A 15,083-nucleotide genomic window follows, 5' to 3' on the forward strand; every position below is an offset into this window, starting at 1 on the left:
TGATCAGTTTGGTTTATTCAGTTATTTGATGATATAAAAACAGGCGGAGACGTGATGATTGACAGCTCACACTGACTCCTGATTGGCTGAGTGCTTGTATCCATGTTAATTAGGCTTCTGTTGTGGGAAGTAAGAGGAAGTGGAGACGCATCATCTGTACTCACAGTTAATTATGGAAACCAAGACTTTTGCTTCATTTGCTTTAATTATGTTTATTTAAAAAACATATAGAAACAGGAGCATTGGTGTAAACACACAGAAACAGTGTCGATACTTCACACTTCATTAAAACCAGGACAGGAACTGAAGAACAAAGTCATCACAGCAGCACTTGATCTCCACACACTTCACAACTGTACAGGCTGGATCCACTGGGATCCTTCTCTTTAAACACAGTGGCTGTTTCTTTGTGAAATCATACATGAATTTCAATAAAAGCACAAAGCATGATGGGAACTGTAGTTGGCCACGATTTAGAGAAAAAAAAACCCTGAACTCCTTTCAATCACTTTATTTCAACTTCTGATTCTTATCTTCACAGTCCAGCTCTGCCCTAAAGAAAATCAAAAACGTGTTATTTTGTATCCTGATGCCAGAATCTGAACCGTGGATTAAAAATAGTTATTTGTTAACGGGAGTTTTCTCCGTTCCCCTGAGCGAGCGGAGGAAATCTGAACAAACTGAATCTATCAACAACAGTTTGGAGAATAAAAAAAAACTCACTGTCGGTTCAATCACGAAATCCTCAGAACCAATAAATGAATGAAATATAGATTTATATATACATACTGTCCACATGCTACTTCTTATACAAGGTACTGTCATTCTAGAAGCACTGGGACAGAAATCATATCCATGTAATGCAACATGTTCTCCTGTGATATTAAGGTGGAAAGTGGCAGCTTTTCTCATGATGGCACACACGCTGTTCCACAGTCAGTGAAACCTCATCCAACTCAAAGAGGTTGAAATGAAGTCAGTGTCAGATTGTTCTTTGTGGATTCAAAAGTTTTATTGTTTGTCAAAGTATATTGAAACCACAGTAAAGTGTGATCGTTGAAGCTCTGGTCCTTTCTCTGTGGAACAGTCTGGTCCCAACACAAGGTGAAATCCTTCAGTGGCTTCAGGAGAGAAACGCCACGGGTGAACTCTCCAGCTGGGGTCACAGCAGAGGTTGGTCTGTCTCTGTCTCTATGACGACGCTGCGTCCAGCTGCTGCTCGTCAAACGGGTAGCTGAGCGCCGGAGGGAACACCTGACCTCGAGGCTGCTCGTCAAACAGCATCAGATCCTCCACGTCTTTCCCTTTGTACCTGCGCCTGCAGATCTTCACTGTCACTTTGCGTCCCTGGAAGACCTTCAGAGCTTCTTTGGAGGCCATGGCCTTGGCGGCGGCCTCGTCGCGCCCGTATCCGGTCCCCATGTAGACGGACTGACAGCGGACCTCACACACGTGGCCTTCCTTCTGCGTCTGAGCGGCCGGGAGGCCCGCGATGTCCTTCAGCGGCACGAACACGCAGGTCACGGTCTCTTTACACGACTCCACGCAGCTCTGAAGGATCTCAAAATGGTCCTGGTTGGGGCCGAACCCCCCCGCCGACACCAGCTTCCACGCCACGGCCTTGTAGAGGCGGTTGAAGAAGGGCTGGTGCTCGGCTGGAGCGTGGGGGGCGGGTCCTGCTTTCTGACTCACCGGCCACGCCGCGCCTCGGCTGTCCAGATCATTAGTTCCACATTTGGATCTTTTCCCGCAGCCGTCAGCGTCGCTCTCTGCAAATGATGTCACACAACACAACATCAACACAACATCAACACAACATCAACACAACATCAACACACAGGACAGCGGTGACTGCACAAAGAAACAGCCGCTAATGAGGAACTCAGGAGTGGGTGTGTGAAGAAAAGAAAAACCAGCAGACAATTGCAGTGACACATGCAGCAGTGGAGAAGAGCACAGACCCCCCCCCCACCCCCCACAGTCACATGTCTTATATTTATATATTTATATATTTATAAAAGGAGATTCATGGTGAAAACAACACGAATGGTTCAACTCTTAATTCAGCTCATTTCCTGGAGCTGAAAAACAGATTTATAATGTCCACAATAAATCCAACATGACTCAGGGTTCCTGCAGGTTTCAACTCGTTAGTTTCAGACTGTTTCAGAGATTAATAAATCAAATTCAAGACCCATGTAATGTACGATGGATAAGAAGGAAGATGTTTGATTACTGCCACAGTAGAGAATCACCCTGGAGACAGGACTTGTCTCAGACTACAGACAGCAGGGGTCCGTCCTCACCACAGACCAGCTGAACCCAGATCAGTTCCCATGAATGTCTCCAGAATCCAGACCTTCTGGAATCTGCCTCATTCACATGAAACCAGAGGGATCAAAGCAGCAGCTCAATGTTTACGTAGCAACTGATTAAAGAACTTGAACTGTTTGTGGGATTGTAGAAAAATACAGCAGTTTTGGCAGGAAATTAATAAGATTCTGTCTATTAACAGTAATAATAACCCTTTACACCTGCTAATTGGTATATCTGACATGTCCATCACTGACACATTTAAAGAAGACTTTATTCTTTTGAATTGCATCACAGATAAACTCCATCTAAGGCTCAGTGGCAAAGGGTTGAATTTGAATATGTTGTGTTGGACCATTAGACATAAAACATGGGAACCCTTTCTGTCATAGGTTGGTCTGAATGTTTCTCACCAGAGGGTTTGTATCACAGCTCAGAATGCTCTGCCTGAAAAGAGCCACTCTGTTTTACCAGTTAATCGATTTACTTTTATTTCTGTATACTTTTATTTTACTGATCTGTTTTTAATTTTTTCTTACTTGTATAGGACGTGACCCCTGAATCTTCTGCCTGTATGGATTTGAATATGTGTGTGAGACAAATGTTTGTCTTGTTTTTGTTTTGTGTTGTGTTACCTGTTGGAAAACTAATAAACATATATGTAAAAAAAAAAAAAAGAACTTGAACTACAGGTTCTGGATCTGGATCTGGATCTGGATCTGGATCTGGATCCGAGGTGGATCCAGATGTTGGTTCTACTTTCTTTAACATCGTGTGATAGAACAACTTTCAACATTGATTTCTAGGAAATAGTTGAAGGATCTGAATGAAAAGAAGAGTTTGTGGAACGTGTGAGTGTGAGTGTGACTCCTGGAGGATTTAAATGCACTTGTATAAGAAACATGAAATACAAGTTGTTTCTGTATTTCAAACAAAGAATATTGGAAACATTATTTCAATAAGCACACAGTTGCTGGTTTTTGCAGCTGAAGTGATTCCCAGTGAACCCAGTGACCTGCACTTACCACTTCTCCTCCCTCTGGACTGCTCCTTGGTGCTCCTGCGAACTGGAGGATCTTCTACCACGATCCCCTCGCCCATCTCCTGGATCTTCTCCATCACAGCTGGTGGATAACTGAGGGACGAAAGAGCAGAAGGAGAAGTCACTCCTCGTGGTCGCCTGCTGGCGTCGGGTCCTGCTGCCGGCGACGCCCCCTACCTGCAGCCCAGGAAGACGTGGTTGGCCCAGACGGTGGAGAGAGAGAGCAGGCGGTCCAGGGACCTGCTGGGCCGCCCGGGCTCCAGCGTGGGGAAGGCCTCCATGTTCTCCATGTTCCTCAGGAGGAACTCCCTCCGGGCCAGCCACTGCTTGTTGCTCTCACAGTACGTCCTGAGAGTCTCCACCCACCGGGCCAGATCCGGGTTCTGAGCCAGGTAGTCCGCCACCGAGTCCCCGGCCCCCCCCTCCATCTCTGCAAACACACACAGGGACACACACAGGAGGTGAGAGAGCGACGCACACAGGGACACACACAGGAGGTGAGAGAGCGACGCACACAGGGACACACACAGGGACACACACAGGAGCTGAGAGAGCGACGCACACAGGGACACACACAGGAGCTGAGAGAGCGACACACACAGGGACACACACACAGGAGCTGAGAGAGCGACGCACACAGGGACACACACAGGAGCTGTGAGAGCGACGCACACAGGGACACACACAGGAGCTGTGAGAGCGACACACACAGGGATCACAGGTCATCACTACAGGAAGAGAGGGATGAGTGTCTGTGTGGGTCTGTGTCCGTGTCTCTGCCTGTGTCTCTGTGTGTGTCTCTCTGTCTTTGTCTCAGTGTGTGTCTGTGTCTCTGCCTGTGTCTCAGTGTGTGTCTTTGTCTCAGTGTGTGTCTGTGTCTCAGTGTGTGTCTGTGTCTCAGTGTGTGTCTGTGTCTCTGCCTGTGTCTCTCAGTGTGTGTCTCTGAATGTGTCTCATTGTGTCTGTGTCTCTGAGTGTGTGTCTCTGTGTCTGTGTCTCAGTGTGTGTCTGTGTCTCTGCCAGGTCTGCCTGTGTCTGTGTGTGTTTGTGTCTCAGTGTGTGTCTCAGTGTGTGTCTCAGTGTGTGTGTCTCAGTGTGTGTCTCTGTGTGTGTCTCTGTGTGTGTCTGTGTTTCTGTGTGTGTGTGTCAGTCTGTGTCTCAGTGTATGTGTGTGTCTCAGTGTGTGTGTGTGTCTGTGTCTGTGTGTGTGTGTCAGTGTGTGTCTGTGTGTGTGTCTCTGTGGATCAGAAGAGTCAAAGCATGTATAAACCCAGCAGCTGCTGATGAACACTGAACCTACACAACACAGATGTGTTAGCTTGTTGTTAGCTTGTTGTTAGCTTGCCGTTAGCTTGTTGCTAGCCTGCTGTGTTTGGGTGAACTAGTTAAGCTAACTAGTTTCCACAGAGACTCTAACTAGCGGTAAGTTAAGAGTTAGCTGGTGAACATTAGCTCAACCAGAGACTCACAACAACCACTTCCATCCGCAGCTTCACATGAGTGACGTAGGAATCCGATCAATGTGTGACGCAACACGTTTAATAAAGCAACTCACCGGACTGATGCGATGTGTTGTTAGCAGCTAGCAGCTAGCTACATGACCCGGTGATGACGAAACACTGACTCTTTACCGAGGAACTACGTTTCCCAGAAGCCCCGTGCTCGCTGCACGCTGCCAAACGTCGCTTCGCTTTATTAAAGCCTCGTAGATATGATATCGTAGAATAACACATTAATAAGATATGATTCTGATCTAGTGACGCTTGAGATTAAAGGGAGAACCCACAGAGAGCAGCGTCATGCTAGCAGTTAGCCTCCAGGCTGCGCATCGACATCCCGTGATGCTTTGCGCAGTGACGTATGTTTCCTGCGACAGCTCTGGCGGCAGTTTGTTTTGGTTCCTGGAGGAAACGCGTTTTTATTCATTCATATCAAAATGATCCATGAGCTGCTGATGGCGCTGAGCGGATATCCGGGAGACATCCTGACCTGGAGCAAAGGCCCCGGACTACAGGTGAGTGGCTGTTCCATCAGGTGTACAGCTGGCTGTTCCACCAGGTCCACAGCTGGCTGTTCCACCAGGTTCAAAACTGGCTGTTCCATCAGGTTCACAGCTGGCTGTTCCATCAGGTCCACAGCTGGCTGTTCCACCAGGTTCAAAACTGGCTGTTCCATCAACCACTCACTGTGGGTTCGACTGTGTGTTTTCATCTGTTTTCATCTGTTTTCATCTCTATTCATCTGTTTTCATCTGTTTTCATCTCTATTCATCTGTTTTCATCTGTTTTCATCTCTATTCATCTCTATTCATCTGTTTTCATCTCTATTCATCTGTTTTCATCTGTTTTCATCTCTATTCATCTCTATTCATCTCTATTCATCTGTTTTCATCTCTATTCATCTCTATTCATCTGTTTTCATCTCTATTCATCTCTATTCATCTCTATTCATCTGTTTTCATCTCTATTCATCTGTTTTCATCTCTATTCATCTCTATTCATCTGTTTTCATCAGTATTCATCTGTGTTCATCTGTTTTCATCTGTTTTCATCTCTATTCATCTGTTTTCATCTCTATTCATCTCTATTCATCTGTTTTCATCAGTATTCATCTCTATTCATCTCTATTCATCTGTTTTCATCTCTATTCATCTGTTTTCATCTCTATTCATCTCTATTCATCTGTTTTCATCAGTATTCATCTGTTTTCATCTCTATTCATCTCTATTCATCTGTTTTCATCTCTATTCATCTGTTTTCATCTCTATTCATCTCTATTCATCTGTTTTCATCTCTATTCATCTCTATTCATCTGTTTTCATCTCTATTCATCTGTTTTCATCTCTATTCATCTCTATTCATCTGTTTTCATCTCTATTCATCTGTTTTCATCAGTATTCATCTGTTTTTATCTCTATTCATCTGTTTTCATCTCTATTCATCTGTTTTCATCTCTATTCATCTCTATTCATCTCTATTCATCTGTTTTCATCTGTTTTCATCTCTATTCATCTCTATTCATCTGTTTTCATCTCTATTCATCTGTTTTCATCAGTATTCATCTGTTTTCATCTCTATTCATCTGTTTTCATCAGTATTCATCTGTTTTCATCTCTATTCATCTGTTTTCATCTGTTTTCATCTCTATTCATCTGTTTTCATCTGTTTTCATCTCTATTCATCTGTTTTCATCTCTATTCATCTGTTTTCATCTGTTTTCATCTGTATTCATCTCTATTCATCTGTTTTCATCTGTTTTCATCTCTATTCATCTCTATTCATCTGTTTTCATCTGTTTTCATCTCTATTCATCTGTTTTCATCTCTATTCATCTCTATTCATCTGTTTTCATCTGTTTTCATCTCTATTCATCTGTTTTCATCTCTATTCATCTCTATTCATCTGTTTTCATCTGTTTTCATCTCTATTCATCTGTTTTCATCTGTTTTCATCTCTATTCATCTCTATTCATCTGTTTTCATCTCTATTCATCTGTTTTCATCAGTATTCATCTGTTTTCATCTCTATTCATCTGTTTTCATCTCTATTCATCTCTATTCATCTGTTTTCATCTCTATTCATCTCTATTCATCTGTTTTCATCTCTATTCATCTGTTTTCATCTCTATTCATCTCTATTCATCTGTTTTCATCTCTATTCATCTGTTTTCATCAGTATTCATCTGTTTTCATCTCTATTCATCTGTTTTCATCTCTATTCATCTGTTTTCATCTCTATTCATCTCTATTCATCTCTATTCATCTGTTTTCATCTGTTTTCATCTCTATTCATCTCTATTCATCTGTTTTCATCTGTTTTCATCTCTATTCATCTGTTTTCATCAGTATTCATCTGTTTTCATCTCTATTCATCTGTTTTCATCAGTATTCATCTGTTTTCATCTCTATTCATCTGTTTTCATCTGTTTTCATCTCTATTCATCTGTTTTCATCTGTTTTCATCTCTATTCATCTGTTTTCATCTCTATTCATCTGTTTTCATCTCTATTCATCTCTATTCATCTGTTTTCATCTGTTTTCATCTCTATTCATCTCTATTCATCTGTTTTCATCTGTTTTCATCTCTATTCATCTGTTTTCATCTCTATTCATCTCTATTCATCTGTTTTCATCTGTTTTCATCTCTATTCATCTGTTTTCGTCTCTATTCATCTCTATTCATCAGTTTTCATCTGTTTTCATCTCTATTCATCTGTTTTCATCTGTTTTCATCTCTATTCATCTCTATTCATCTGTTTTCATCTCTATTCATCTGTTTGCATCTGTTTTCATCTCTATTCATCTCTATTCATCTGTTTTCATCTGTTTTCATCTCTATTCATCTGTTTTCATCTCTATTCATCTCTATTCATCTGTTTTCATCTGTTTTCATCTCTATTCATCTCTATTCATCTGTTTTCATCTCTATTCATCTGTTTTCATCTGTTTTCATCTCTATTCATCTCTATTCATCTCTATTCATCTGTTTTCATCTCTATTCATCTCTATTCATCTGTTTTCATCTCTATTCATCTCTATTCATCTCTATTCATCTGTTTTCATCTCTATTCATCTGTTTTCATCTCTATTCATCTCTATTCATCTGTTTTCATCAGTATTCATCTGTGTTCATCTGTTTTCATCAGTATTCATCTGTTTTCATCAGTATTCATCTGTTTTCATCTCTATTCATCTCTATTCATCTGTTTTCATCTCTATTCATCTGTTTTCATCTCTATTCATCTCTATTCATCTGTTTTCATCTCTATTCATCTCTATTCATCTGTTTTCATCTCTATTCATCTGTTTTCATCTCTATTCATCTCTATTCATCTGTTTTCATCTCTATTCATCTGTTTTCATCAGTATTCATCTGTTTTCATCTCTATTCATCTGTTTTCATCTCTATTCATCTGTTTTCATCTCTATTCATCTCTATTCATCTCTATTCATCTGTTTTCATCTGTTTTCATCTCTATTCATCTCTATTCATCTGTTTTCATCTCTATTCATCTGTTTTCATCAGTATTCATCTGTTTTCATCTCTATTCATCTGTTTTCATCAGTATTCATCTGTTTTCATCTCTATTCATCTGTTTTCATCTGTTTTCATCTCTATTCATCTGTTTTCATCTGTTTTCATCTCTATTCATCTGTTTTCATCTCTATTCATCTGTTTTCATCTCTATTCATCTCTATTCATCTCTATTCATCTGTTTTCATCTGTTTTCATCTCTATTCATCTCTATTCATCTGTTTTCATCTGTTTTCATCTCTATTCATCTGTTTTCATCTCTATTCATCTCTATTCATCTGTTTTCATCTGTTTTCATCTCTATTCATCTGTTTTCATCTCTATTCATCTGTTTTCATCTGTTTTCATCTCTATTCATCTGTTTTCATCTGTTTTCATCTCTATTCATCTCTATTCATCTGTTTTCATCTCTATTCATCTGTTTTCATCAGTATTCATCTGTTTTCATCTCTATTCATCTGTTTTCATCTCTATTCATCTCTATTCATCTCTATTCATCTGTTTTCATCTCTATTCATCTCTATTCATCTGTTTTCATCTCTATTCATCTGTTTTCATCTCTATTCATCTCTATTCATCTGTTTTCATCTCTATTCATCTGTTTTCATCAGTATTCATCTGTTTTCATCTCTATTCATCTGTTTTCATCTCTATTCATCTGTTTTCATCTCTATTCATCTCTATTCATCTCTATTCATCTGTTTTCATCTGTTTTCATCTCTATTCATCTCTATTCATCTGTTTTCATCTGTTTTCATCTCTATTCATCTGTTTTCATCAGTATTCATCTGTTTTCATCTCTATTCATCTGTTTTCATCAGTATTCATCTGTTTTCATCTCTATTCATCTGTTTTCATCTGTTTTCATCTCTATTCATCTGTTTTCATCTGTTTTCATCTCTATTCATCTGTTTTCATCTCTATTCATCTGTTTTCATCTCTATTCATCTCTATTCATCTCTATTCATCTGTTTTCATCTGTTTTCATCTCTATTCATCTCTATTCATCTGTTTTCATCTGTTTTCATCTCTATTCATCTGTTTTCATCTCTATTCATCTGTTTTCATCTGTTTTCATCTCTATTCATCTGTTTTCGTCTCTATTCATCTCTATTCATCAGTTTTCATCTGTTTTCATCTCTATTCATCTGTTTTCATCTGTTTTCATCTCTATTCATCTCTATTCATCTGTTTTCATCTCTATTCATCTGTTTGCATCTGTTTTCATCTCTATTCATCTCTATTCATCTGTTTTCATCTGTTTTCATCTCTATTCATCTGTTTTCATCTCTATTCATCTCTATTCATCTGTTTTCATCTGTTTTCATCTCTATTCATCTGTTTTCATCTCTATTCATCTCTATTCATCAGTTTTCATCTGTTTTCATCTCTATTCATCTGTTTTCATCTGTTTTCATCTGTTTTCATCTCTATTCATCTGTTTTCATCTCTATTCGTCTGTTTTCATCTGTTTTCATCTCTATATTAAAAGTGAGGCTTGCACGTCCCAGTAACCTTGATGGTCTCTGCCCCCCCCCCCCCCCCAGGTGTCTCAGGACCTGCCCTTCCTTCATCCCAGTGAGACCGCTGTCCTCACGCGTCTCTGTGCACTGGGAACTGACTGCATGAGACTGAAGGAGTTCATCGAACAGCACACGGACCATGTCCACCTGCAGGTGAGTCCCCCGTCCCCCCCCCACCCTCAGGACCATGTCCACCTGCAGGTGAGTCCCCCCCCACCCCCCACCCTCCCTCAGGACCATGTCCACCTGCAGGTGAGTCCCCCCCCCCCCCCCCCCCCCCAAACCCTCAGGACCATGTCCACCTGCAGGTGAGTCCTCCGTCCCCCCCCGTCCCCACTCTAAGAGTCATCACACATCAGTGTCTGTGAGAAATGTCTCCACTAGTGGAGTTGAATGTTCACGAATAGTTTTTGGCTCCATTTGAAACAACAGCTCCGGAGCCTTCTCTCTTAACAAACCATAGTTCCACACACATCAGAACGAGCCTCCTGACTTCCCTTCAGATGTTTCAGATGCTCCAGATGCTTCAGATGGTCTGAAGCATCTGGAGCATCTGAAGCATCTGAGGAGCAGGTCCCATCACGTGCTGCAGGTCTCACCCTGTGTTCTGTAGGAACATCACCCGACCCAGCCCAGCCAGACCGGTCTCCACGGCAGCTACCTGTGGGCGTTCTGCTCCGGGCTGGACTCCATGCTGAGGCCCTACAGGCAGACGCTGCTGGACCTGGAGCAAGAGGTGACATCACAACAACAATAACACAATAACACAATAACAGAGCACGTGAGAGGCGGTCATTCATCTTGAGTGTGTGTTTCAGTTCCTTGGAGATCCACATCTCACGATATCCCACGTGAACTACAAGCTCCATCAGGTAAAGCCTCAGGTGAAGCTCTGGAGTTCTCCCAGTCCAGCTCAGTCGTTAACAACCTTTCTCTCCAAGTTCCAGCTGCTGTTTCCCTCCGTGGTGGTGGTGGTGGAGACCATCAGGTCCCAGAAGGTGAGGACCTCCCAGTTACTGCAGGGGTTCATCCTGAAGCTTCCACCATGTGACCTCATGAAGACCAGTGTCTTCTGTGGATCCAGAGCTTCAGATTCACTCATTTCATACTGTGTGTGTGTGTGTGTGTGTGTGTGTGTGTGTGTGTGTGTGTGTGTGTGTGTGTGTGTGTGTGTGTGTGTGTGTGTGTGTGTGTTACTTCAGATCCACGGCTGCCAGATCCTGGAGACGGTGTACAAGCACAGCTGGGGGGGGCTGCCTCCTGTTCGCATGGCCTTAGAGAAGTGAGTCATGGATCTCATCCGAACGTTGTGATGGAAAAACCTTCAACTCGCCTTCAACCAATGAACATCAAGTAAACCAACGTGTGAGACTCCTGAAGATCTGAAGCAGTTCACATCTTCAGGAAACACCTGAGTTTAGTTCAGTCTGTGGTTCTCGTTATTTTGGTGGAGTTGAACCTCAGCTTTCAGAAACTCATGCTTGTGTCTTTGTGTCTTTGTGTCTTTGTGTCTTTGTGTCTTTGTGTTTTTGTGTCCTGCTTGTGTGCTGGAGCAGGATCCTGGCCGTGTGTCACGGGGTGATGTACAAGCAGCTGGCAGCCTGGATGCTTCACGGGTTCCTGCTGGACCAGAGTGAGGAGTTCTTCGTGAAGAGGGGGCCCAGCGCGGGAGGAGGTGCAGCCAACCAGGAGGAGGAGGAGGAGGACCTGGGCCTGGGAGGCCTGAGTGGGAAACAGCTGAGGGAGCTTCAGGACCTGGTGAGAACACGTCCACACAGGACAGAGCTCCGGCCCCAGATGTTGGTGCTGATGGTGTCCTCCTGTCGTGCAGAGGCTGGTGGAGGAGGAGAACATGCTGGCTCCGTCCCTGCAGCAGTTCTCTCTGAGGACGGAGATGCTGCCGTCATACATTCCCATCAGAGTCGCTGAGAAGATCCTCTTCGTGGGAGAATCGGTCCAGATGTTTGAAAACCACAACCACAGCCCTTCTCGAGCAGGTATCTCACCGAGCTTCTGGTGTCAAAGTGTGATTGTGTGAGTGGAGCCACAGAGGTCTGACGCTGTGTTTGCTCCAGGCTCCATCCTGAAGCACCAGGAGGACATGTTCGCTGCGGAGCTGCACAAACTCAAGCAGCAGCCCCTCTTCAGCCTGGTGGACTTCGAGAACCTGATCGATCGCATCCGGAGCACCGTGGCCGAGGTGAGCTCATGTGGTGCTGGGCTCTGCCTCTGAAATCTAAATGCCATGAACGTGACGTAGTTAAATGCTCTGCTGGCCTTGCAGCACCTGTGGACGCTGATGGTGGAGGAGTCGGGTCTGCTGGAGCAGCTCAAGGTTCGTTCTCCATCACTTCTGGATCAGCGATCACATCATCAGTGCTGACGTCTGTTTTCTTCCAGATCATTAAAGATTTCTACCTGCTGGGTCGGGGGGAGCTCTACCAGGTTTTCATCGACCTGGCACAGCACATGCTGAAGACTCCGCCCACAGCCGTCACCGAGCACGGTGAATATTCATATCCATGATTCACCTGATGTGGGAGGAGACTCATTCTTAGTTACTCTGCACAGAATCCATGTGTGGTTGTTGCTGTTCTGATATTTCCAGCTTTATTATATTAGTATATTGATTCAGTGTTAATAACACACTGCTTAGATTTTATATATAGTGTCAAAATAACCTAATTTACTCACAAAAACTCCAAGCTACAGTGGAGTCAAAAACAAATACACACGACTGAAAACAGAAACACATCTGACAACATGTTTGTGTTGAACCAGCTCGTTGTGACTCTGTGAAACTCAGCTGAGTGTAAGTCTGGTTAACTGGAGCATGGCTGATCCCTGGAGACACGCCCCCTGTCCTCTGGCTGCCTGCAGTGTGGTGAAGATATTAACTTGTTCTCTATATTCAGTTTATTAATATGACTTCTCACCCTCATGTGACCACAGACGTCAACGTGGCGTTCCGCCAGGCGGCTCACAAGGTTCTGCTGGACGACGACAACCTGCTGCCGCTGCTGCACCTCACCGTGGACTACCAGGGCAAAGACAGCAAAGGTCCCAGAGAGCCTGCCCCCTGTGGTCAGGATGAGAAGCTCATCCAGAGGAAACCAGATCAGACAGGAAGCTGTTTGATCTGGTTTGGTGTTGAGCGCCATCCAGTGGTTTGAGGATCAAACTGTTTTAAACTCAGAACAAAACCTAAATTTTGATTTCATCTGTAACTGAAGTTTCCTCTGTAAAGTCGAGATGAATGTAATTAACAATTAGACCTAAATCAAACATCCTTATTTTATGTTTCGTATTAAAAGTATTTCCTCAGAACCTTTATACACATTATGATGTTTATTCATTATCTGTTCTCAGAGCGTTTCTGTGAAAATGTCCGTTAAAGGTTACGATGCCTGTTTTATATTTTTCTTAAAAGATGGATCCGGCCCCAGAGACGGAGCCACTCCCCCACAGGACACCTCCCCTCGTGAGGCTCCTCCCACAGGCTGGGTGGCCCTCGGCCTCATCTACAAGGTCCAGTGGCCGCTGCACATCCTCTTCACGCCGGCTGTGCTGGAGAAGTAGGACCATTGTTCTCCTCACACTAACCCCCCTGCTGGTGTGTTGGCGGTCAGCTGACCACGCCTCCTCTGTGCTGACCACGCCTCCTCTGTGCTCAGGTACAACGTGGTGTTCCGCTACCTGCTGAGCGTGCGGCGCGTGCAGCTGCAGCTGCAGCACTGCTGGGCCGTGCAGATGCAGAGGAAACATCTCAAGTCCTGTCAGACCGATTCTGTCAAGTGCAGACTGCGTAACCACATGGCCTTCCTGATCGACAACCTGCAGCACTACCTCCAGGTGAGCCCGCTTCTGTCTTCAGGCCGCTTCACCAGTCGTATCCGTGTCTTCATGTGAGTCCCTGGTGTCCTGCTCCGTCTTCAGGTGGACGTTCTGGAGTCTCAGTTCTCTCAGCTGCTTCAGCAGATCAACTCCACCAGAGACTTCGAGAGCATCAGACTGGCCCACGACCATTTCCTCAGCAACCTGCTGGCCCAGTCCTTCATCCTGCTGAAGCCGGTACGTCCCTGAGGGATCATCTGCCCACAGTCGTCCTCATCTCACTCTGACTCACTCTGGTCCTCAGGTGTTCCACTGTCTGAACGAGATCCTGGAGCTGTGCGACACCTTCTGTTCTCTGGTCAGTCCGACCCTGGCTCCGCTGGACGAGAGAGGAGCCGCTCAGCTCGACCTGCTGGTGAAGGTGCGTCCTGTTGTCTGATGGTTCTTCACGTCTGATGTTCTCACGTGTGATGTTCTAGCGTGTGAAGATGTTTAACCTTTCACTGGAATTTCAGGGTTTCAGACGACAGTCGTCCTTATTGTTCAAAATCCTTTCGAGTGTGACCAACCATCAGATCAAATCTGAACTGGCTCAGCTGTTACTACGACTGGACTACAACAAGTACTACACACAGGCAGGAGGCACGCTGGGCAGGTAGGACGCACAACAACACACAAGTACTACACACAGGTAGGACACACATCAGCACAGGCCACTAGGGGCGCTGCTGCAGATTCTGCTGAGTTTAGTTCAGTATTTCATGAGTTTTATTAAAGTTCTGGTTCGACTCCAGAGAAACACTCTGATATGAGATGTAATCCAGCCTCTAAAAACTGAGTCACTTGATTCTCACAAGAGAAACGTACAAAACCCTCATTTCTTTTAACTTGAAACCAGAACATTAAGCAGTGAATTAAACGCTGAGATCTAGAAATGAACAACAAAGTCAAAATGCTGATTTATCAAGTTAAATAAAGAGAAAGCTCCTGGATCTGAATGTCATGTCTCATATTATTCAGTCGTTTGAATCCTGTGAACAAACAGAGATTTAGACCTCAGATATTTGTTGGTAATAATCACGTTTGAGATCCTCTGGATTAATAACTGCTCATTTGATCTAAACTGGGTTTGATTTTCCTCCATTATTGTCTCAACGTTTTGAAGCTTCTGTTTCATGTAAAACATCCTGAGCTGCATTTTGTTTTTTCTTTTCAGTATTTGACTTCCATCAGAAAGAGAGAAGTCGTTTCTCCACCTTCACACAAACGTCCGAGGAGAGAAATGATCTCATTCTTGTATAAAGTGTAAATATGTAAAACCTTCAAGCAGAGAAAATA

The 15,083-nt window shown here is 43.6% G+C and overlaps 2 protein-coding genes across 3 annotated transcripts; one reads left to right on the plus strand and one right to left on the minus strand.

The window, feature by feature from the left end:
* Positions 1–201: 201 nt before the first annotated feature.
* On the minus strand, positions 202–4,982 carry cdkn2aip (CDKN2A interacting protein). 2 transcript variants are annotated; one of them, XM_061068123.1, is made up of 4 exons: positions 4,911–4,982; positions 3,533–3,785; positions 3,339–3,448; positions 202–1,769 (listed from the first exon to the last, which is right to left on the minus strand). In XM_061068123.1, exons 2-4 carry the CDS (start codon positions 3,781–3,783, stop codon positions 1,192–1,194), a joined length of 939 nt encoding a protein of 312 aa, XP_060924106.1. In that variant the 5' UTR covers positions 3,784–3,785; positions 4,911–4,982; the 3' UTR covers positions 202–1,191. The 2 variants fall into 2 exon arrangements, with proteins under 2 accessions (XP_060924106.1, XP_060924107.1); XM_061068124.1 differs by having other exon boundaries at positions 4,825–4,978.
* A 254-nt stretch (positions 4,983–5,236) lies between these two features.
* On the plus strand, positions 5,237–15,080 carry tubgcp4 (tubulin gamma complex component 4). The gene is made up of 18 exons (XM_061068700.1): positions 5,237–5,369; positions 9,936–10,064; positions 10,525–10,647; positions 10,730–10,783; positions 10,853–10,909; positions 11,114–11,193; positions 11,468–11,669; positions 11,743–11,908; positions 11,987–12,111; positions 12,196–12,246; positions 12,312–12,417; positions 12,864–12,971; positions 13,342–13,486; positions 13,586–13,763; positions 13,848–13,982; positions 14,050–14,166; positions 14,261–14,400; positions 14,962–15,080. Exons 1-18 carry the CDS (start codon positions 5,292–5,294, stop codon positions 14,966–14,968), a joined length of 2,001 nt encoding a protein of 666 aa, XP_060924683.1. The 5' UTR covers positions 5,237–5,291; the 3' UTR covers positions 14,969–15,080.
* Positions 15,081–15,083: the final 3 nt, after the last annotated feature.

The sequence above is a fragment of the Limanda limanda genome, chromosome 3, assembly GCF_963576545.1.
Source record: "Limanda limanda chromosome 3, fLimLim1.1, whole genome shotgun sequence".
Taxonomy (NCBI): domain Eukaryota; kingdom Metazoa; phylum Chordata; class Actinopteri; order Pleuronectiformes; family Pleuronectidae; genus Limanda; species Limanda limanda.